This window comes from Buteo buteo, chromosome 1, assembly GCF_964188355.1.
Source record: "Buteo buteo chromosome 1, bButBut1.hap1.1, whole genome shotgun sequence".
Taxonomy (NCBI): domain Eukaryota; kingdom Metazoa; phylum Chordata; class Aves; order Accipitriformes; family Accipitridae; genus Buteo; species Buteo buteo.
The window spans coordinates 81,793,725-81,817,439 of record NC_134171.1 but is presented as its reverse complement, the minus strand read 5'-3'; the positions used below and the strand labels follow the sequence as shown (position 1 = coordinate 81,817,439).

The window sequence follows — 23,715 nt, the reverse complement described above, 5'->3', positions numbered from 1 at the left end:
GAGGGTTTGGTGCCTGAAGACTGGCAGGAGCAATAGCCCGCCTGCTCAGCCACTTGTATTTCCTGCGTTACCCAGCTAGGATGCAGGTCTGCAGGCAGGGGTTGGGGTATGAGCGACCCATATTTTGGGGTCTGAAGCACCTGACTCTGAAAAGGGTAGTCATCAGCAGTGAGGACACCTGATTCCCAGGTAAATCGCTTGCTTTGCAGCTAGAGATCCATGTCCAGGTGAGTCTCTTTTTGGATGATAAGGAATGGGAAAGGACAGCAGAGCTGGGTGTGAGCTTATAAAGGCAGCAGAGAAGGGGCTGTAGGAGAAGCAGCATGTGCACCTTCCTTCTTTGAGAGCTGTAGCAGGACATCTGGGTCTCCAGCACGCCGAGTGCGTGCTCAGGTCAGTAAGCTGCTTTTTTTTTTCCCCCCCTGTGTCTCAAGGGAAGCCGGATGCAGTTTGAGTGATGCCAGGCACAACCCAGACAGGGGGGACAATGTTTAGGCTGCAGTATGTTGAAGCCTGAAGTGTATGTTAGATACGCTGGAGATATAAAGGTATATGCTGTCCTTGCTGGGGGTAGGTTATGGCTGGGAAACCAGGTAGGCTGTCCTGGCATTCTGGGCACTGAGTTAGAGCCCTGGAAAAATGTGTCTCAGCTGGGTGGCAAGAAGGTTGCCCAGCAGCTGAAGTGGTGGGAAGTGCTGAGTCTCAGAACTTGGGACCTTCACGCCTCGAACAGCTGCGAAATGCCCTGGTGTCTCGGGAAGGTTGTTATCCCTGATCTACGTGGCTCAGTCCTGCTGACTGTGCAGATCTTGCCAAAACAAACCACTGCTACCACCTGAAGATGAAGTTTGCCCTTCAGGACGTCGCTGCTTTGCGGTCTCAGGCTCGAGCTCTAGCAGAAGAAAGTGTTGCGGACAAAAATACCGTGTCTGTAGCACACCATGCTGTCCTGACTTTCAACATAACCACATAATAAAAAGCCACAAGCTTTCCACTTTCACCATCTTGCTCTGCCAACGTGGTGCTTCTTTAAGCATCAGCCCACAATGTTTAAAAACATGTCCATTAGTTTGTTAAATTATTGATAAGGCTTTTAGTACTTCTATAAGGTGAAGATGGATGGAGCTTCGGAGAAAGTGTCCCTTATGGCCCATCTGCAGTATGTTTGCGCTGTGCCCACTTTATTCCACAAAAGGTAATTTATTCTTCGCTTTTATTCTGTTCTGAGCCTCTGTTGAGCAAGGATTGGCAACTGTACAAGATCTTTATTCTGTCAGCTTGACTTTGGGGGTTCCAGTGCCTATGTATTTTATGACTGAAAGCGTTTGATGTAACTGGAGTGAACACTAAAATTGCCCTGAACTTTGCCCATATGTAGTACCCTAGAAACTTATAAATGAGGTAATGAATCATCATCTTTGGGTTTCCAGTCTCCTGACCTTCTCCCCCACCCCCAAATACCCCAAGACAAACATTTCCTTTTTAGTTTAGAGTTCAACTCCTCAAAATGTGACAAGTGCTTTCTGCAAACTATTTTAAAATGATGAAAAGGAAAACACTTATAGGAAATATTGATAGAGGATATCATCTTGTTTCTGAAGGTTTTTTTTGATAAGTGGTAAAGGGTCTGTCAATGACATTTAATATTATTGCAGCAAATGAAGTATGCAAGTAAACCTACTTGCTTTTTTTGCTTTTTTTACACTTGAATTTGAATGAATTGTTTTTTTAATGTAAAAAGGTACTTACAGGAGATGGATATTAGCTTACTTTAAGAGTTTTATTAGGCTGCAGTCCAATCCCAAACATCCAATTGATCACTGTTTATGGAGTCAAAAGATCTTGAACGTCTCTCTTGACTTCTTTTGCTCCATTGATCTTGTTTGTAGTGGAAAAACCCCCAGATATGATGCATTGTACATGGGATAAAACCATATCTAATTCTTTGCCATCTATCTCCAAATCAGTTGAGACAAAAGGAGATGGGTATTAACTGTTCGTGTTTACAGCGTGGATGGACACAAAAGTTTGTTTTCATGCCGATGCGTAAATCCATAGAAAATGCAGTAGTCTAGAAATGTGCTGAGCTAGCATAATGCTGCTGCATGTCTTGAGGCTGGTGCTGGGATACACAACGCTGTGGCACTGCTTTGCCGTGCTGCTTTGGTGGACCCAAAAAGGCTTTAGAACCAGCCTCGAGGGCAAGAGTAAGGGAACCAGTGAAAACCAAGACTGTCCCCTCCTGTAGTGCTCTGAGCAAAACTGGTGAATAGAAGAGAAGGAGCTTTTTTTCCCATACTTTCTATGACAAAAAGTAAGCTACAGCACACAGACTGATGCTAACCAGCAGGCAGCACTTCATCAAGGTAGGGATAATGCTTTTACGAGGGAGGCGAGATGCCGCTCTGCGCAACGGTGCGGTACAAAGGCAATAAATTGTTTCAAATTCCTGAGGCTGGGGAAAGGGCTCTGGCTGCATTGCATTACTCTTAAGGTTAAACTAGCATAAGCAATGTGTGTTACACAAATGTGCGGAGAGGCACTGAGTAAAATCCCTTGCTGTCAGAATACAAACTATAGCCAACGTGCTACGGGAAAGGAGGTCGGTTGTGTGTTACTTGGGCGCTGGTCGTGTTCCCCCCTTGGTGCCAGAACACAGACGCTCTGCAGGGCAGCAGTGTTCAAATGATGCTGTGGTTTGTACTGGTGCAGTATCTTATTAGCTTTGGCAATTTATCTCTCCCTCTGCCTCCGTCACTGTGATCGCTCGTGTTTTGAGAGGTGCTAAGGGGAAAGAATGCTGAAGGTGTGGGTAGGAAAACTTTCTTTTTTCTTTCTTCTCTCTTTCCGCCATCCACCCTCTGATCCAGATCTCAGTCGCTGCCTCCCTTTCATACCCTGTAATACGTTTTTCTCAAAATCACTTTCCCCTTTTCTGCAGTCGGGGTCCTTCTGTTACAGAAACACTATTTTTAATTAGTTTTTACCCCCTGATTTTATTGTAAGAAACACCCACAGATTTTAGCTATGGCTTTCAAAGACTTGCACAAAAAAGAGAATTCTGAGATTTACATTTTGCTGGCGACAAAACTGTGGCACAGAGGGATGGTGTGATTTGCAAAGAATTAATCTCCCGCAGGGGAGCCTGCTGCTGGGCTGGTCTGCCCTCCCTAGGGTGACCCACACAGCACTTCCAGGAGCATCTTATTTATATCTATATTAAGTGGGAATGAATAGAGAGCTGTGGCCCACAGGCTGTGGAAATTCTGATTTTACTATTGTAATGGGCTTCTTTCTCCTCGTTTCTGTTGTCTGCCCTGTATTAACATTTCAGAGGTGTCCACAATGGTCTGCAATTTCTCTGCTCAAAAGAAAGAGGTGGGAGAACAGTGGTCCTAAATTTCTCAGACCACCTGTGCAGTTAATATGCCATTCCGGTTGATAAATCATATTATTTCCATTAGGCTGTGTGGGCAAGGGGAAAGAAAGGGTATTTTACACTTCCTCCACCTGACAGAATCCAACAGAAGCTATATCCTACATCTGGCTATTTACCAGCTTCTCTGCTCCTAAACCATAATATTTGGTTAGTGACATATTAACAAACCTGAACTAGTCACGCCTACGATATGAGGTTGATTGTAAACTAGTAACAGGACCACCAGGCCATTTCACTATCTGGCTCTTGTTTCCGGGGCTTTTTAAAATCAGTTATGTCCAGAAATTATAGATATATACCATATTCTTTATATGTAATGTTCGTATAAGCGTGCTTGTGTTGTATACATAAAGTGAAATCTAGATTAGCTAGTAGAGGAAAAAAGGGCTTGATTCAAAATTATTGGCATATAAATCATGCTAGATCTGCTTGCAGTGCCCCAAAACTGCATTGTCTGCTCAGAGTTAGTGCACTTTCTCCAGATGCACAGCCTATGTACCTGTTAGTGCAGAATATAGAGGTTTATTTCCTCCTGTAAGTGCCAAACTCAGTACAGTCTTAGCTAAAAGCACTCGGTTTTGGACGAAGGTTAGCTACCTGTCTCTGGAGCGCGCTAGGAGGCTAGTCTGCTCTAAGACTGGAATTCATATTTGTCTTTTTTTGGGGAGGATCATCCCCGAGAACTGCAAACCACTGTAGATCCTGCAGTGTGGTCATAGCTTTAAAGAGAAGTTTGCAAGAAGTCTTGAACTATGGTAGGATGTTCAGGCTGGCTGGGTGACCCGCATCATGCTGGCAATGGCCAGGTAGCTATGAAGATCCCGTCAGCCACTTAGCTCTACTTTCAGAGGCTTAAATTCCTTACTGTATGTGACTGCCAGGAACACAAATATCCTGAAGGTCAAAGGGTAAAAGTGACTTCCAAACCCAGGACATATTTGCTTTTAAAACTCTCTCCTTTGTGCGTGCGCGTTTGTTTACTGCAGGATTTAGTTTATTCTGTACATGCAGCTTTGAGTGCAGGAGTGTTTGATGTTTCACTTCAAAGCTGCGCCTTTGGATGACTGAGGGTAAGTCCTACCCTCAGCTGGTGTGAATCCCTCCAGCCTGTGTGAAATCTGCAGTTGTGTTGGTTTGTACAGGAGCTGATATTAAATAAGGCTGCTTCCTCTGTGTTCCCCAGGAGCCCGTGCTCCATAGCCACCAATGTCCTTGCCGTCTATCCTAGTGAATTAAAACAATTACAAAATTAGCACAGAGCTGCTGGTTTCTCCTTGAGAATAAAATACGCCTACATGCTAGAACAGAAATTCCTGGCAAAAGGACTGTAGAATGCTCCAGCTTCCAGCTGAAGCGTAACCCAACCAATCTCACTGGCGTACCTGGCCAGTCTCAAGGATGGCTATCCAATACTGGGAATCAAATATTGGCTGATGCCTTTATGTTGATATTTCAAAATATGCCTATCCATCCGTCTAGCACTTGAATTAAAAAATCAGTTACAAAAGTTATGTATAAATGTGCTCCACCTCGCCCTCTCAGCCATTCAATAATTAAATAGGATCAATGTTCCCTTTCAGGTCCTTTCCTCCTGCTCGTCCTTTGGCCCTGCCCCGTTGCTGGAAAGCCCAGCAACAGAGATAGGTCTCACGTGCGAATCCTGCTCCTCTAAGAAGAACTTCACTGTCTTTAGCAGCTTTTTTTTTCTTGCTTCTGTGCCTCTTAAACACAATTTGCAAGAAGGGAGGAATTAATGCATGCAAAAGAAACCAGGGGTATAGCTCAACCTTGTGCAGAACAAAGACATGTTGGGAAATATATGGTGCAGGCATCCTGTTCTTGTAGAAATGTGGTAGCGTATTTACTGCTCTTCTCTGCTCCTCTCTTGCATGAGTGTTTCCCAGAAAAAACGAATTTTGCTATTCCATCTTTTTCCATTGTGCTCAGAAAATGCTGTACAGTTGCTCCAAGAGCAAACTCTCATAATTGGATCTAGATGGCAGTATGTTGTATTTCTGAATGTGTAAATGGGATGTCATGGCTGAGAAATGCAAAACTGTCAAGTGTCCATTTACTAATACCAAGTAGCTCTATGCTAGGCTGACCACAGAAATACCTCTTTCAGTTTCAAGTGTTTAATATATTTCACATCCTGACAGCCTCCTATTATGGATTACAGACTTTTCTTGTACCTTATGAGCCAGAGCCCCATTCACTGATAATGAATCCCAGAACACTCGGGCCCTTAATGCAGCTGTTTGTGCAGTAGCACAAAAAGGAAGCTGGGAGTGAGATTTTTGTGTTGACAAAGCACTAATTTTAATAATGACAAATTGTTTCTCTAGAATTCAGCACTATTCATATTCATGACCCTTCTGCTACTGTAGCAAAATCATTTATATGCTTGAAAATCGCTTTTTTTACTTTTACTCTATTTCCACTCTGCACATCTTTTTATATTTTAGCATTCTTGACAGGATAATCAAATATTTTCCAAACATGATATCTCTAAAGAAAGCAACAAAGGCAGTGTTTGGAAAGAAACATTTTTGTCTTAGATTGAAGGGGAAACAAAAATGTCGAATGGCATTTTATTTCCCATGCCCATATTCATTACAGTGTCTGTATTCCACCCAAAGTGCTCCCAGCCATGGGAGGGGAAGCTGCTGTCAATCACTGGTGGTACGTGGCCTTGGGACCGCTATACAAATGCTGGAGTGTATCTATGTTGTTTTAACGTGCCCTATTCGAAGAGCAAAATGGTTTCTCATTTACCCGGGAACGCTTTCTACTTCTCCATTATTTAGTTGGTATGATTAAATGAATTCTTTATTATTGACAGAAAAATCCTGTGCGTTGTTCCTTTCCCTATGAGAATAAAGTCGCTATGTTTGTTCTTTATTTTTATTTTCTAATATCTACCCAAGTCTCACTTCTAAAATAAAGGCTAAATCATGACCACATTCCAACGCAGCAAGTGTTTCCCATGTTGTGTACATCTTTGATACCCCTGACACGTGGGGTCCTAGATGAAGAAAGCTACTTGGGAGGTTCCACTCCATTAGGTTCTTGGTTTGTTTGTTTGCTTTGTTTTGTTTTGTTTTTTTTAAAAGCCTGCAATTAAAAAAAAAAAAAGTTTGTGGGTTTTTTTTTTTTTACTATTAGGGCATGCTTTCAGAGCCTGTGAAAAAATAACTGCTGCTGTTGATGACTTTATGCAATCAGTGCATAACTGCATTAGAGTGGAAAAACTAAATGGATTTTTTTATGTCTGTTCATTTGTCACACTTGTATAAGTGATCAGCAGTACATCTAATTGTGGCCAAAGTTTAATGAATTCTGTGCAAATGCAGTGCTACCGGTTACATCCGTGGACCCCATGAAGTCTTTGCAGAAGTCTAGAGCAATTTAATCCTCCTGTTATAAGCAAATATTTTCATTTTTAAGCCAAATTCATGATATAGGAATTTGTTTCATTGCCATCTGTGTTTTCTCATTGAAAAGATGTCTTTAGACTATAAACTTCCTCTAAAAAAAAAATCTATTCAGTTCAGACTCAAGAATAAACCCAACTTCAAATTACACAAATGAACAAGACGAAAACAGATTTGTGTACTATTGTCTTAAGTCAGATTTGTACACCAACCATTTCTGACAGAATAATAAATGTATCATCAAAGAAACAGCTCTGAGAAGTCTCAGATGGTTTTGGTGTTCAGTTTTCAAAGATGATCAAAGGAGTTTGTATACGGAGATAGCTATCAATAACCCATTTCCTTGATGATATATGTTGCGTGCTCCTTGTTAACTTCTATCAAGCAACTACAAAATACCGGTCGAGGCTGTCAACCTCTTTAGTCATAATCCTCTGCAGATAAAAATCAGTTCAGCTTCAATAATTTTCTGCCAATGAATAATGTGAGTATTCCTTGGCATCGGTTTACGATACCAAATTACATCCCGCTCTGGCTGCATCTATAGAAAATTGTGAAGCTTCCTCTGTTACTGCACTGAAATAATGATAGTTCTCCCTTACTGTTTTAAGGTCACAATTATTGTTCTGACAGTACTGCTGTTGTAGCAGGAGGGCTGGCCTGAGCTGATGGGTGAATGACCACCACGGGCCAGCATTAGTCCAACATCCTCTGCAGCACCTTTGAGTGGTATGCCGTAGGCAGCGCTGTCTTACAAGCCTTGTATTTATCACAGCATGGAGAAATGCAAAAATAATTCTAAATAATATGCTGTGCTTCCCATGTATATGTAGGTAAAGTAAGATTTTTGCTTTTGGGTCTGTGGGAGTGAAATAATGACAGCACTGATCATTTGGGCCCCTCACCACAAGAAAGACATTGAGGTGCTGGAGCGTGTCTGAAGAAGAGCAACGAAGCTGGTTGAAGGGTCTAGAGGACAAGTCTTGTGAGAAGCGGCTGAGGGAAACTGGGGTTGTTTAGCCTGGAGAAAAGGAGGCCGAGGGGAGACCTTATCACCTTCTACGACTACCTGAAAGGAGCTTGTAGTGAGGTGGGGGTCGGTCTCTTTTCCCAATTAACAAGTGATAGGATGAGAGGAAACAGTCTCAAGTTGCACCAGGGGAGGTTTAGACTGGGTATTAGGAAATATTTCTTCACGGGAAGGGTTGCCAAGCATTGGAACAGGCTGCCCAGGCAAGCGGTGGAGCCACCATCCCTGGAGGTGTTTAGAAGATGTGCAGATGTGGCACTTAGGGACGTGGTTTAGTGGTGGACTTGACAGCGTTAGGTTTATGGTTGGACTTAATGCTCTTAAGTGTCATTTCCAACCTAAGTGGTTCTATGGAAATATGTTACCCTAAAATATAGTTTCTAAGCTCCAGGAAGGAGCAGATACACCAGCTGGAAGAGGGGGGACACTGGGCACTTACAAGAAATCTTACAGCTGTTTCCTCTTTAGGACCAGTATGTCCTGTGCAGCAGACTGCCTGATCCTTGGTGCTGCATCATTTTGCCGAATCGCAGCTCCAGGCAAATGCTGGATCTAAAGCTCTCCATGGGGATCATGGGGCTGGTGCTAATTAGTTCTGCCCAGCAGCCACAAGGAGGTGGGGTAAAAGCTATGGGTCGGTCCTGTTCTTCATGCAGGAGAGTGGGCTGGCACGGGCTGGGGACAGAGCAAAGCCCCACGTTTAAGGGTTGAACGTTGCAGCTTAAGAAACTGCCATCAGCTTAGGTACCTTGATTTGTCTTCAGCAGCCCCCGCGGACAGCTGTTTGGGCAGGAGCTGTTTTATTTCTTAGCTGACGTTGCCCAGGTGAGAGGGACCGTGCACGGCCAGATAGGTCACAAACTCTGCTTTGCAACACGGAGCAGGGCTATGGAGGACAAGGGGCATCCAGGCGAGAGTTGTGAGCGACACGAAAACCCACTGGTTAAATGAAGTGCTGCGTTGGATGTGGGTGAAAATATTTTGCTCCCCGTTGCACATGTGTATGGGGACGAGACGGGTGATAGCTGGGTGCTCAGGCTGGAGCCGTGACCATCAACCAGCCTGCAGGCTTTGCTGCTTCTCCCCTCACGAAGTTTTCCCACTGCTTGGCCTTATTTCTAGGGAAGGGTCAGCTTGGCTCTCTTATTTGTGCACACTAGTTCATAAATGCCTGATGTCTAATTAAATAATGACGTGTTTTAGTAGCATGTAGATATTGCAGATAATCCAGGAGGGATCACTTTTTAGCATAGATTAAATATCTTTGCAGCAAAACTAATTACTTTTCCAGAATTTCCAAAATTTCTTATGGGGCCTCTTACTTGTGTGAGTGGAAAACAGAAAATGTCTTCCGTTTTGACTTTTATTTTAATGGAAATTAACAGCGCTCTCATTACTTTGAAGAAATCTAAATATGATGCTTATGTTTGAAGAAATATTAAACCTCAGGTAGGTAGACCGCAGAGGATACGAGGCGATATAACTGGGAGAGTTTGCTCTACACACGTCGTACCTGCATCCCTACGATTCCTGGAGAAGAGGAGGAGACTCTGCCACTCAGGAATCTGTGTAAACAACTAGACGGCATTCAACCAGGGGAGCCAGCAGTGGCCAGGCTGCCAAACAGCTAATAACAGTGGTAATGAATATTTATGAATGCTGCATTTGAGCCAAGCTGTGTGCTTGACTCGAGTTTCTCTGCGTACGTGCTGCGGGTCACCTGGGAATGCTCCATCAAATTTCTCTCACCTGCAATGACCTGGGATTAAATTTTGTCATCTCACAGCTTGGAGATGTCCCCTGGCTACTCGGGCAGGTTCTAGAGAAGACAATATTTCTAGGCAGGATGAAACTAGTCCTGAAGTAAACGTGGACTTTAAGGTTGGCAGAGTGGGCACCTTAAGAAACAAAACATTTGCTTTAGCACTGCAGGTGCAGAACGTATCGCTTGGGGGGCCGTTGATGTTAATACCCATAGAGGAAGCATGATATTTCACGGATCACAGTTCAATACAGCAGCCAAAGATGCAAGCTGCCCTATTTGCTTCAATAGGACTTCAGTAAATTCAATAGTAGCCTGACCCTGAGGCAGTGCTGGGGTGTTTGTTTTGTTTTGTTTTGTTTTGTTTTTTAACTCGATCTTCAGTCATTTTTCTCTCTATTGACCCTTCCAATTAATGAGTTAAAACATAATCCTCTGAGCTGGCTGAAATTTGGGAGAAATGTGCTCACGTATCTGTTAATGGCAAATAATGGTCAAAATTATTATTAGCTTGGATAAGAGTCCATAAATGACTGTTTCTTTGACATTTCACTTTATAGATATGCTTAAATAAGATCTGGTTCTAACTGTGTTTCGAACGATGGAATGAATTATGTCTATTATCATTAATGTGGCACTTCATAGTCTCCAGGTAGAGGAAGGTAAAGTCTCTCAGAGCAATATTGACATTCCCTCTGGAAATTACTGCCCAGGACCTTGCAGAGCACAGAGTTGTAGGACAACCGTAAATCAGCCTGTTTAAACTGACCCCCCCTTATAAGCACTGAATAAGAGTTTTCATCAGGATACTTTCTTTCAAACTGCAAAGAAAGAAATGTCAGGCAAGTTGATATAGATTGGAGATGCAGGAAATTTATCATTTGTTTTTATAACTGTTCTACTGTCATGTTGCTATTCTAGCAGTTTTATGAAGAGCTGACTGCTCTATGTTATAGAATATTCATAAATGATGATTAATTAATCCATTTTGGTGGCCTACTCTGAGCAAACAAACCTGGGAGTTAATTTAATTCTCCACTCTTGGTTTCAGAGGAAAAAAATACAGCGTTTTCAGTTCACTAGAGGATATAATATTCTCAAATCAGCCACTTTCCAATTAATTTTGAATGGCGAACACAGCAAGGAAATTTTGTTCTTGTCCATTTACTTCTATTAAGGATTCATTTTCGAAAATCAGAGAATTCTGCGTCAGCTCGTTTTTACCTTAAAGGCTTGCTCCTGACACTTTAATAAATTATCGTATGGTGTGTGCTTGAAGGTAACGGATTCTTTTTCTCTTTACCCAATAACCCTCTTGTTGACACACAGTCATTTGTTACTGTTTCTGCCATCACCTAACTTGCTGGGAAGTAATTCTGATAAAGTACCAAAACGCATGGTGTGGAGTATCAGCTCAGTATAAGAAAGAAAGGAAGGAGATGTGTTATCCTTGAAATGCTTTCTTCATGCTCTGAGTTTCAAGCTAATTATTTTCTAAATATGCTGCTGAAGGCTTGAGCTTCCATGGGATAATATTTTCCTACACCAGCTCTTTGCAGCTGGGGTAGCCATGTGGGAGGAATGAAAAAAGAATGATTTACAAAGGGGAAAAAAGATTCAAGAGCCTGAGCAAGGTTGGAGTGGATTTAATCATACACCTGGAGTTGGAAGATAAAAGTGGCTTCAACTTTTATGTTTGTATTATAATATCATGTTATCAGTGCTTACAGGATTTCTAGTTGCAAAAGGAAATATCTTTAGGGGAAGGGGCGATTGTGCTGTAGATCCAGGCACTTTTGTAGCGTGCTATCTTTCAAAACAAATGTACGCCGGTTGTATTGAACCTTAATGTGTGCCGTGGCAGGAAGAAAACAGGAGTGTTTACGATGCCGAACGTGCGCAGGATGTAAATATTTTTCTAAGTAAAGAAGAGGTACTGCCATCTCCTCGGGCCAAAGCTAATGACTACGTCTTGCCGTTACGCTGCCTGCCCGGGCAGTGCTGGCCGGGATGCCCCTGGGACGGCAACCCCATGGTCCTCCCTACAGGGACGAGTGTCTGGCCACCCTCTTGTGCTTCGCTCTAACATTCCCTTAATGCGGTAAAATGGTTCTTTATGTTGTCCTGGCAGGTTAATGCGCTCCTATGCAACGAATCATAAGGCCCAGCTCTCCCCCCCTTTTTTTTTTTCCATTTGATTTGGTATGGTTTTGACCATTAAGACAAATTCTGACATACCTGGTTAATAACAGAATTCCCTTTTTGATTTGGTAGAATGACCGTATCCCTCTTGTTGTGTTGGAGAAGGGCACGCCTGTCCCTGTAGGCAGTAGCCTGCTAATTATGGCTCAAGGGGTATTGACATTTTTGTAGTGGGGAGGTCGCTTGCTTTCTTCTTCCCGTTCCTGAAATATGCTGAGATGCTCTGTTCACAGGCCCCTTAGTAGGACTGCATTATGAATTATTTTTGGATTGCAGCGTATTTCTTACAATGCCCAAGGTTATTTTTTATTCTTTCTACAGCTATGCTCAGAGAAACAAAGCAAATAAAAAGAAAAATATTATTAACACTCCAGATGTTTCATAATAACACTCCCAAATCTCTTGTGGAAGGTATAAATTAACCCCTCTCTGCATTTACTTTTAATATTCTACAGCAATAACGTGTGATTCTCATCTGTTTTTGTGATGAGCGAGAGCAGGAAACAAGAACAAAATGTTCGAAGTATGGCACTTGCGGGACATGCAGAATCTAGATCTAACAGACTGGAAATGAACAATAACCCTTTAGTTACGGTGAGAATTTAAAAATGTAAATGCATTTAAGTGGCCTTCAAAATTAAAAGCATCCTATGACACTTACAAAGAATTTGCCTATTTCTGCAACGTGTGATCACGCCTTGTTCAAAGTTAGAATAATAATGTACCTTATTATGGACTGTCTGTAGCTTCTCCTGAGTTGAGTTCAAAGTTACCTTTCAATCAGAAGTCTGATTTCACTCTTGACAACCAAATTCCTGCAAAAGAAGCTAATCTTCCTGAAATTCATATGCCACATTTCATCTCAGGTTAAAGCTGCTTAGGGATGTTTGACTGAAATAAGAAGAAGAGTTTAAACAAGTTTATCTTTTCCCTTTTTCTGCTATGTTTCTTTATTTTAACTTCAAAAATGGCTTGATCAGTCAGTTGCAAATATATATTATTTTGTTGCCTTTCCGGACAAAAAACGTTTTGTGCATGGTATGCATGTGTCTCTAGATACTATGTAGTGATGTGGGTATAAATCTAGAGTAAAGAGACTTTTAAGAAAAAAAAAATATATAAAAATAAAATGCAGGAATGGTATGTGCAAGTTCTTTATGGTGGAACTATGAAAAGAAGACAGTGGGAGACTGAATTAAAACACCCTGTGAGAAGAAGGGGAGAGGAAGAGTTAGCCCAGCCAAGTTCATGCGTGTAACAAGGAGGTAAAGGAAGGAAGAATAGGAAATGAGAAGCATCTTGTGAATTAAGACACTGGATGTAAGTAACAAGCTGATCCTTGGTAGAGATCTTCAATTTAACCACCTCTCTAGGGATATCTGACCTTCTCGGTTCAGGCTACAGAAAAATCTTAACTCACTGTGTTCAGCTGTGACCAGGACAGACATGGGAATATCTTGAGATGGTGGGGGCCTCATATTAGGTTTCATTTTCTGCAAGCTTTTTCCGCTGCTTGAATGTGGCCAACATTTGGGTCATACTTCACAAGAAGCTTTGCCATTGCGTGCACAGGAAGGTCTACAACTACTTTGGTTTCAGCGTTGACTTGACATTGTGTCTCGGAAGGGGTTGGTGGCTGCAGAGCTGCAATGGGGCTAGAGCAGAAAATAGGAAGGGCGCTGCAGGAAAGGGGGTGGCAGTGTTAAGGGTTATCCGTTAGCTTTTCGAGGTGAACAGATAATGAGAAAAACATGCACCGGACTGGCAAGTAAATCCAATTAACTGACTACTCAGTGGCTCTTGCTGGTTCTTCTCAAAGCCTGACGCACTGATTTTTGCTTTAGTGTTCGACTGAGGTGCCTTTTGTGCTGTCACTTGCTGGCTTAATAAAAAGCTCTCTGGTTTAAAGAGTTGGGGGTTTTTTTTTGTGGTTTTTTTTTTTTTTTTGGAGAAATGACTCTCTTGCTCTTGTTTGTAGGGGCGATAATATTTAGGGCTGTATTTATTAGCTTATCTTGGCTGTTAAACGTTTATGACTGTTCTTTATCGTCTGTGAAGCAGGGGAGTAAAGGAGACGAACTAGAAAACAGATACTGGAAGACCTTGTGGATGCTGAAGATGTGATATATAGAACAATTTGTAAAAGCATGCTTTAAATATGTCAGAGCATTTCTCAGGAGACTGAATGAAGGGCAACGGTCAGAGAACACGGACTGAACCCACTTAGTTTTGAGCCTGACATTTGGAGGTGGAAAATCCTCCTTAAATTTAAACTCCAACTGAGTTCCCTAACTTTTCTTATGAGAAACCTGCTTTTTGCTGCTGAAGAGTATATCAGTTTGGGAACTGTATGTTATGAATGTGAGGTTTTTTTAAATTATAAATTTTCATGGTTTACATTTTGAAGCAAAGCAAGGGATTTGCTCTTTTCATCCCATTTGCTTGCTCCACCTCATGCTCCATGTTTGCTCATGATAGCAGATGGTGTGCCCATGAGTGTGCCTTAGAAAAATACATTGGCACGTGACTGGCACGTCACAGCTTTCACACCAAAGCCCTGCTTCAAAAGAAAGAAGGTCACTTAATGCAGGTTGATTTTAATGCCAGTTAACCTGTCTTTCTCTACCGAGTATGTCAAAGACAGCAGTGCATGTGAAGTTGGTTAATGTTTGATGGGAAGGTATTAAAAAAAAAGGAACTGGGGCAAAGAAAAGGAATATGGCGCATCATTGGTGAAGTGAACAAAGAGGAAGGGGGATTTTACAGCTATGTTCTGGGAATGGATAAAGTTATTCTAAAGCACAATTAAGCTAAGTAACTAATGAGAAGTAGAATAAAAAAAATGCTGAAAATGACTGAAATGTTGAACTCCTTGAAATGCCATAGATTTTTTTTATAGTTATTTAACTCAATGAAACAAACATTTAAAAAAACCAAACCAACTTTGAAAGCACCTCAAAGCACTGCAAAAAGGTTGTAAAGAATGGGGGAGGTTTAGGAAGAGAGAAAAGGAAATGTTGCTGTTTGAAATGGTTTAAGAAGTAAATAAATTTAAAAAAAGCCTTAGGTTGACTTTGTTTTTTCTGTTGAAGCAGTGGAATGCTGTACACCTGCAGAAAACCTAAATATTTTTTCCACAAGGGATGGGGTTGCTACAATGCTGGTCAGAACCAGAGAATTTTCTATCACATTTATGTAGCTGGATAGTGTTATATTCAGATTAAGGACATGGTATTCTTCTTGTCTGATGCTCTCTGGCATTAAATTCCTGGCTGTGAAGATATGCCTTGAGTAGCAACATACTTTCTTGAGTAGTAATGTACTTTCTTGTTTTAAGATCTAACTACAGTTAATAGAGATATACATGCTGTCACAGCACAGTGGTAAGAATCTTAGTCTTGCGAAAAGTCTTATTTTACTATCAAAATTAGATTAGGCACAAAAAAAGTTTTGTAAAACTTTCTTTACATTTTTGATTGTTTGAAGTTTTAGATGTCTTTTTTTTTTTCTCTTCCCTTGCTTATTTCTACTGATTGTAGTTGGTTTTGCTGTTTTATTTTCACCACTGACATGTAATTGCTGATGCTATGACTTCTAGGAGTTCTGTCCTAATTGGGATTTAGTAAATAACTGGTTTTTGATCTTGTTTGTCAAACCACAAAGTAAATAACATTGATGATGATGATAACATAACACTGCTTGAACATCTAGCTTTGGTCTGGCAAGGGAGAAAAAAATCTTTTGGTTGAATGTTTCATTGCTTTTCTTGTAACAAATAGTAAAGAAAAACTCCAAGAGCACAGTAATGTCTCATTTTCTGTCCCAAACTGTAGGTGTATTTCTTATTTGTAAATACATCTGAAGCTCCTTGTTATTGTTCTAAGTCTCCAAAAGAATGAAACCCTTGAGAGAGGAGCTAGATTGATACCTTTCAAAAGAGTTGCACTATTTAGGTTTATTTCAAATCCTGTTTGCTGAGACTTTTTCAGATAACTTTAATGAGCTTTGCCTTGGAGTGTTTATGCAAAGAATAAGTACCCCTAACTCTGGACTTGAGCAGCCTTCTGCATTAGCTGGATCCTGGAAAGATCTGGCTGGGATTCTTGTAACCCTCATTAAAACTCAAAAGAAAGTTGGTTTGATTTCTTTCTGTCTTGGTGGAATTTATCCCTCCTCTGCATCCTACTAAATCATCTCTGCCAGACATGACTCATCTTTAGGTTTCATAAATTAGAAAGTGAAAATATCTCTCTGAGCCACAGAGTATTCAGTAGAAACCATTAAAAAAAAAAAAAAATCCATCTGAAGATTCCCTTGACAATCTCTCTGCAAACTCTTTATCCTAATGCAATGTCACTTGGGCATTTTCTAATTTAACCATCTATGTGGTATTGCTTCATGGAAGTGCAAACATTTTTGGTATATGAGCTTAATATTTATTTGTAATACACTTGCTGAAATTGCTAACTCCAGCCTGAGTAATGGATGGGGTTTCTGCAAACCACTTGCTTGTCAGGGCTCAGGAGGGGAAAAAAGAGAATTTGCCAGTTGCCTTCACTGGTGGCATGTGTTAAAGTTAGGAAAGGCTAGCAGATATTCAGTTCTGGCCTTTTTCAAGATTTAGTTGCAGGTTCCTTACCTCATGCAAAAACTTCATTATCTCGCACCTGCTCCCTGCTGAGGCCACTTTGTAAGCTTCTCACATGTGAAGTACATGGAATTTATACTCACAGAAGAAATAGTGTTGCAGTCAGTGTACTGCAATGTCAATGTTACTGCTCGCCATTACCATTGAGAATTGCAGTCCGACCCTAAATTAGTCGTAAATAAATTCTTCCTATCTGATACATGATTGCTATTTAGTAAATTTGCTTCCCCACATTTAATTATTCTTGAAATGTGCTTCAGTAATCAAGCTAATTGAAAAAAATATTTAATCAAAACTTGATTATTTAGGTTGTGTTCCTACTTCCACTTGTTTGGGGGGATGGGATGAAAGATTATAAATGAATGTCGTAACAGCCTAAGGAAACATGAACTTCTCTGTGCTTTCTTTTACAACCCATCTTCGCTGCTGAAATCCTGTTAAAAACACAACTACAAATCCAGTTGCTGTTTTGTGCCTGGAAACCCTGGTCTACATCATCCAGGCGAGGCATTTTCCGGAACAAAGCAGAATCGTAGTGCGGATGCCGTGCCCGCGCAATGAAAAGAACCGTGATCTACTGCTTGTTTTTTAACTCTGCTGGGGGCTGTTTCAGTTAGATGTGATTGATCTGCTCAATGTGTCGATGCAGAAAGAGCATTAGTCAGCGGTTATAGGGTTGAAAAGCAGGCGGTAGTCCTCCTGGAAGCTGGCATTGATGTTGACTTTGGTTCTGTTGTGCTTGGGATGCTCTTCATGCTCAAGTTTATTCATCCACTTATCGTGCATCTGTGTCTCTTCACCACTTATTCACAGACTTTCGGGTTTCTGTTTCTTTGCCCCTGACATCTTAAGCTAGAAGGCCAGAAATAGCTGACATTTAGTTTGCTTTTAGACAGCTAAAGAGCTGTAATCCACGGCAAAAGGTGGTGTTGTGCTGATTTTAATCAAGGCACTGTGATCATTTCTAAAATTTGAAACAGTCTAAAAAAGACTGTCTTGAAGTGTGTGTGTGTGGGAAACCTGTAGTAATTCTATTTACCGGAGCGTAAAATATGGCTTTTCACTTCTGGAAGCCTTGCCTTTAACTGTGGACACGAACTGAACTATTCTCAGCTGCACTCTTGTCCTCCCTAAGCAGTGAATAATATATTCACTATGTTATTTCAATGTTATATTCAATGTTAGTGCAAAGGGGCAACAGTTGGACTAGTGAGATGAAGCAAGGATGCTGGTAAATCCAGCAAGGAGGCTGGTGCTGGGTGGTGAAGGGAAAGAGGTGCCAAACGGTGCAGTACATCTTTGTACTTTTTTAGCTGGTGTTGCTAGTCTACTTCTTAATAAGCGATAGATTCACCTACATGTCTCTTCAACAAGGCAAACTGAAAGTGAGAGAAGTTGTTTGGTTTTAGTGCTCCAACAGCTTTGGTCGTTTCTGTGTGGTGGTAGAAGACCCCTCACAGCAGCGATGCTCTGTGTGTGGGGGGCTATGGGACGTGGAGTGGGCTGCTCCTCCGTATCCGCTCAGGGAGCAAGCTCGTGCCTGCATCGCTCCCACCACATCGCGTTTCTGCAGATATGGCTCAAAAATAGAACGCTTATTGTCTGTTTTCTAAGTGTCTGAAATAGTGCAAGAACTATGTTGTTGCTTTAGAGGGATGTATGACACCGGTAATGTGTGTTGCAAGCTGAAGGACATAGAGCAAAAGGGTGGGAGGATATGAGGACTGAAAATCTGCTGGGAATGGTGTTGGAGGTTGGCAGAGAGCCAAAGCCAATGCATCCTTGTCCGGACTGGTTTTTGAGACAGCTGCCTAAAGTAAACCATCCTCAAAACCCAGGTCCAGGGTTTGATTTGGAGGAAACTAGGTGGCTGCCTCCGAAAGAGAAGCCAGGAGCAAACAGGCACTTGTGCAATGTGTGGGAGACCAGCCCTTAGTGTAGCTGCTTTGGGTAGATGTCATTGAACTGCACAGCTCATTTTATTTTTGGGTGAAAAAGTATATTAGCAACTATTTATGGGTTGGTTTGTTTTTACGGGGAAAGCATCTAGATTTTCAATCATCTAAAGCTAAAATGTTGTTATAGATCACATCTAACTTGGAATTGTTGCCCAGCTATTGTTAGGCTCATGTACAGAAACATACCAATGTAGAAACTGGCAAAGAGAACAAAAAAACCCCACAGAAATGAGACGGGCAACAACCACAAACTTGCTCAGAAAACCTCTCCTAACTTTTAGCCTACTTGATGATCAAGAAGGCACCTCATAAAATGGTAACAAAACGATCGTCTGCTGTAGTTGTAGAAAGGGCTCTGTGAAACCAGATATTCCTTTTTTTGTTTTGTATTTTTTTTTTTTTTGTTGCCCCTGTGCTTTTTGAACCAGGTGGGGGTAGTGAATGACACTGTGCAGTGCAAGGCAGATAACTAGCTGCATAAGGAGATTTCTAACCCAGTCTTGGACTCTGGAATATGATCTTTTATGGTAATAACACACATAATTTGTATGTAACTTCAGTTGTCATGGTAGCCTGGCAGGGCTGTGAGAGTGCACATGCATACGTTCACTTTCTGCAAGCAGAAATAGTTTTATACCACCTTCACCCTCCAGAAGAGCACACTGCCCTTGCGGAGGGGTTTCCCTTTCCCCTTGCTGTGCGCACATAACTCACGCTAATGCTGGTGGCAATTGCGCACACCCGCTTGAGACCAGAGCCTGGCGAGCAGACTTGTGCAACCACGTGGCAGTGGAATTTATAGGAGCTACTCTGCTTCTGTGAATCTCCTCCGCACCAGGAAAGAGTCTGGCCAGTGTTTTTAAAGAGTAAAAGAAAAATATTCTTAAGCAATGTCAATAATGCAAAAATAAACAACGGTACAGGCAATCCCTTTCCTGCAAAACTTGAAGCAGGATAGCTGGAATGATGTTTAAAGCAGCCTACGTGCTGGGGTGGATGGTGCATTCTGGTTAGGATTTTATTGTATGGATATGGTTTCTGTCCACAGACTACATTAGGCATCTCATTCACTATGACTCAATAACAACTACAAAATTTTAAATTATGATTTTGAAAAAGCCTTTACATTCCAAACAGTTGTTCTTTTCCATAATCCATTTGGAGAGCACACGCTGGTTTACACTGGACTGCTTGCGGTAAACCCCTGAATTGTGCTCGTGGTAAAGCCCTGAACTGCACGGGGTGATATTCAAATACTAAAGAAGCTTATAAGTTAGTGGATGTGTTTGAAAATCCTCTAGGATATAAGACGGGAAGTCCCTTGTTGCTATTCCAGTTTGCACTGCTGCCAGATTGGAGAACACACATTCAAAGCATGGTTTTTTTTTTAATTCAACTGAATTTGCGATTGGCCAGTTGAATAGTCTCTCTATTGATCCTTTTCAGAAGCTACCATAGATTTTTGGATATTAATCTATAAACTTTTTCAAATTAACCACCAAAACATTACACCTTCTCTTACACTGAATAAGAGAAAGCTCTTCCCATTTGTTCATTTGTGTGCTGTCCAAACTTGGTATTTAAAAAAAGAAAAAAGGGTGTATGAATATAGATGACTTTGTTTCCTACTCACACCAGTTTCCTTCTGAGATAAGGCTAGATTTTGCTTTTACTGTTGTCAGTGCATATTTCATAGGGTAGTGTACCAACCTGACTTGAATGATGGTGGGGTTTTGTGGTATATCTTACTTCAGCTCACAGATGATTAAATTATATTTCTTCCTGTCTGAATAAGCACTTATATTGGAACAGATTCATACTTAACTCGGAGTTAGGGAAGTGCGTGTCAGTATTTCACTTGTGTCGCTTAGCTCAGTAAAATATCAGTTTTGATGAGGTAAAGACAGAAAATCATGAAAGTGGGAGGGGGGGAATCAAACATTAACAGTATAGAAAAGCTGTTGTTTTCAAATACCACCCAATAATATATATTGGACTCTCAAGTTAATGGAACATAGCTTGGTCAAAACAATGACTTCATGTACAGAAGAAAATCAAAGAAAATCTTCACTCCCCCCCAGCTTTTTGTTGGAAGATGGTCTTCTCAGTCCTGAACATGACAGATGCACGATTAAATCTGGAATGCTTTGCCTGCCATTACGTATTGCCTTCCTAGGAAAGGTCCTGCCTCTGCTGCATCACTCCTGAAACCTAAAAGACGGACGGTGGCACAGTTTCTCTCAAGAATTCTTTGTGTCACGCTCAGCAAGGCACCAAGAGCACCCGCCTGTGCTGCAGGACCTGTCTAGGGAGACATTTGGCCGTTTCGTGGGGAAGCAATTGGACCCGGCTTGGGGAAATGTCCTGCAGGGCTGGGGCAAGCAGCTGGGGGTGTTAGAGCTCCCAGGTGGAAGATGCTCCGGCACCTCCGAGGCTGGTCCTGCTTGGGAGCTGCCTGGAAAGTCCAGGCTAATGAATTACGGAGAGTGTAATAAATAGTGGCATAAGCCTATCTGATTCCATTCGAAATTCAATAATAGCCTTTAAAATAATTTTTAGACGAATTGAAGAGCTACTCTTCCCCATAGCCTCAGCCTGTCTTTGGAAAGAACGTTGGGACGCAATCGTTTAAAAGATCCAAAGGCTGAAATTTCTAATAAGCACCCGTGAGCTTGTTCCTTCTTGCTTATTTGCTGTCAGTAAGAAAGAAAAACCTGCAACTAGGGAAAAAGGGAGTTGTAGGGGAGGAAGTCAGGGTGGCCCGAGCACGCTCACAGGCTTGGACATGGTGATCAACTGAGGAATTTGGGCTATTCTGAGCATCTCTTCTGGAGTAAGAACATTGCCACAGACTGCTGCACTGCCTAAAGCTGAGGAAATCTTCAGGTAAGTGAAAGATGCACAGGTTATTGATCAAAGTACGATAAAGCTAAGGATAAATTCCAGTAGCATCCCAAGACAGTGATGAGCCAAGTTACACTTAAGGAAACCATGGGAAGAAAAGCCAGCCTGAGAGAACTGCAGGTAATGGAGAGACAGGGTAAAGAACAGGGATATTTTTTATTCTCAATTTAGGTGTCACATGTATGGTACAGAAAAACTCCTAATAGAAATGTCCCATTTCTTTAAACCCACTGATTCTTTCACTCGGACACCAACTTAGCTCCCTAACCAAAATTTTCACCTACAAGCATCTAATTATATAATACTAAAATCTATATTTAGGTCTTTAAATAATTAAAGTGACCTGGATTTGAGACTTAGCTCCACCTGAAGTTTCTTTACCTCTGCAGAGAAGTCAATGAGTACTGTAATTTAAAACCACTGGAAATTAGGCCACCTGACGAGACATGAGACATTTATCTTGTGAGTAGTATAGCTTGTTTGGGTGGAACAGGAAGAAGAGAGGACAATGGCAAAAAAATAATTGATATTTTTTTGTTTGTTTGTTTTTTTTGTTCTTGTCCTCCTTCCTTCCACCTCTAGGCTGCTGTCTTAAATGGCACCAGACTGTTGTACACAGGCAAGAAAACTGTGACTCCAAAATATAGCATTTGCAGTCAGGTAGCTTTCCTCCTTGATCCTTGGTAAACCCAATCACTCCTCTGCACCCACCTACATTGTCTTTTCATACGTGCGTGTGTGTATGTGTATATTAGCATAGCGCAGTTTACGCCGCTTTAGTAGTTGAGAGACAAAATTGTGTAATAGCTCTGCAAATCCTTAAAGTCTGTGGCACTTTTGACTAAACCATATATATGTGTGCTTATACATATGTAGGTTGTTTACATGTGCACACATACATACGTATATATAGTTTAAGGTTCGTGTAATGCTGACAGGGAAAAAGAAATGCAGCACTAAGCAAAGCGAAAATGTTCATTAGAAGGCTGTGTACTGCTTAGGGTAATTTTTAGCTGCACAAAACCTGTTTTCAAGAGCCAGTGGTGGGGGAATGACATCAGGTCGGAGCCCTGGGGTTTCCATTGAGCTATATCAGGAGTGCCTGAGGGGCCAAGCTTATGGAAAAAAGGAAAAGTGGAATAAGATCACACAGTTTTCTCTACCCTCACTGGTTTCTTTCCGTTTCAGTTAGACAAGTCAGCACACTCTTCTCTCACGGGGACCAGGCTTCAGGTTGGGAAACAGTATGGAGCTCAAACGAATGCATTTTCCAGTAACTTGTTGCATACAGTTGTAGTTAGAAATTAGCAGAAGACATTTTGCTCCTTTCCTCTTAAACTGCTTGTTACCTCTGAGCAAGTGGTCTTGATTTTTATTTCTTAGACAAGATCGAAGAAAACTGATCTCCTTCCCTTCCTCCCTTCCTCCCTCCTCCCCATTAGTCAGAGTGTCAAAAAAATAGCAAAAGAAGGTACCTACGGGATTCAGGAGAATGGTGAGGAAGAGTTCACCTCCTCGGATACTTTTGTCCAGCTCCTGAGGGCCCCCAGGATATTCCTTGTAAAAAATAGTATGAGTGAAAAGGCCACAGGTCTGTCGAGGGAGCACCTGAGAACAAAATAACAGCACTGTTGTGACATTAACTTCTTTCTGCAAACTTACCCTGGCGCAGCCACCCGAATCCCTCCAGTAACTCAAAGTAAACAAAACTGTAACCCTTTCTGCCTCTGCACTCTGGTGTGTTTTATTTATGGGCTCCTTTGTGCCTTCCGTAGTCTTGTGGTAAGCAAGCACGGTCCTGCAGATGTGGAGATTTCCAGATGCCAGCTCTGAAAAGCTGCTACGCACATGCCCTGAGCTTTCGTGCAGACCGTTTTATTCAGCTCGTACACTCATAGGAAGTGTTCGTTTCCTGGCATTTGGGAGAGGAAGAAAACAAAAAGCCAAACCTCTCTTCCCTTAGCAAGGTTGGTTTATTAGCAGATAAACAGTGCTTCCTGGCCATCTCCTCTATCTCAGGCAATTAATCTCGCTGTTCTTGAGATGCTGAACTGAATTTGTATTCAAGGCTGCGGACCACAAAAGACCTGTTGCTTCCTACTTTCCTCAGTCCTGAAAACCATACCGAGCCCCTGGTGCCTGTTGGCGAAATGTTTACGGACCGGTGGGATGCTCACAGGAGACCAGCCCGAGGTCAGCTCCCTGTCCCACCATAAATCAAGGGGCTGCGTGTCAGAAACACGCCAGCTAGCAGGAGAGGGAAAACAAACTCATCTCGGACCACTAGATAGTTTAGTTACGTTATTAGCTAAGTACAATCGAAGGGCTCTGGTAAAGT

At 41.8% G+C, this 23,715-nt stretch overlaps 1 protein-coding gene across 1 annotated transcript in view; it reads right to left on the bottom strand.

Moving 5' to 3' along the window:
* The window catches only part of NDST4 (N-deacetylase and N-sulfotransferase 4), an 85,712-nt gene that overhangs the window by 15,837 nt on the left and 46,160 nt on the right, over positions 1-23,715 (bottom strand). The window contains exon 5 of the mRNA XM_075025968.1: positions 22,857-22,985. Within this exon, the coding sequence (XP_074882069.1) occupies positions 22,857-22,985 (129 nt within the window). The remainder of the gene's footprint in view (positions 1-22,856; positions 22,986-23,715) is intronic.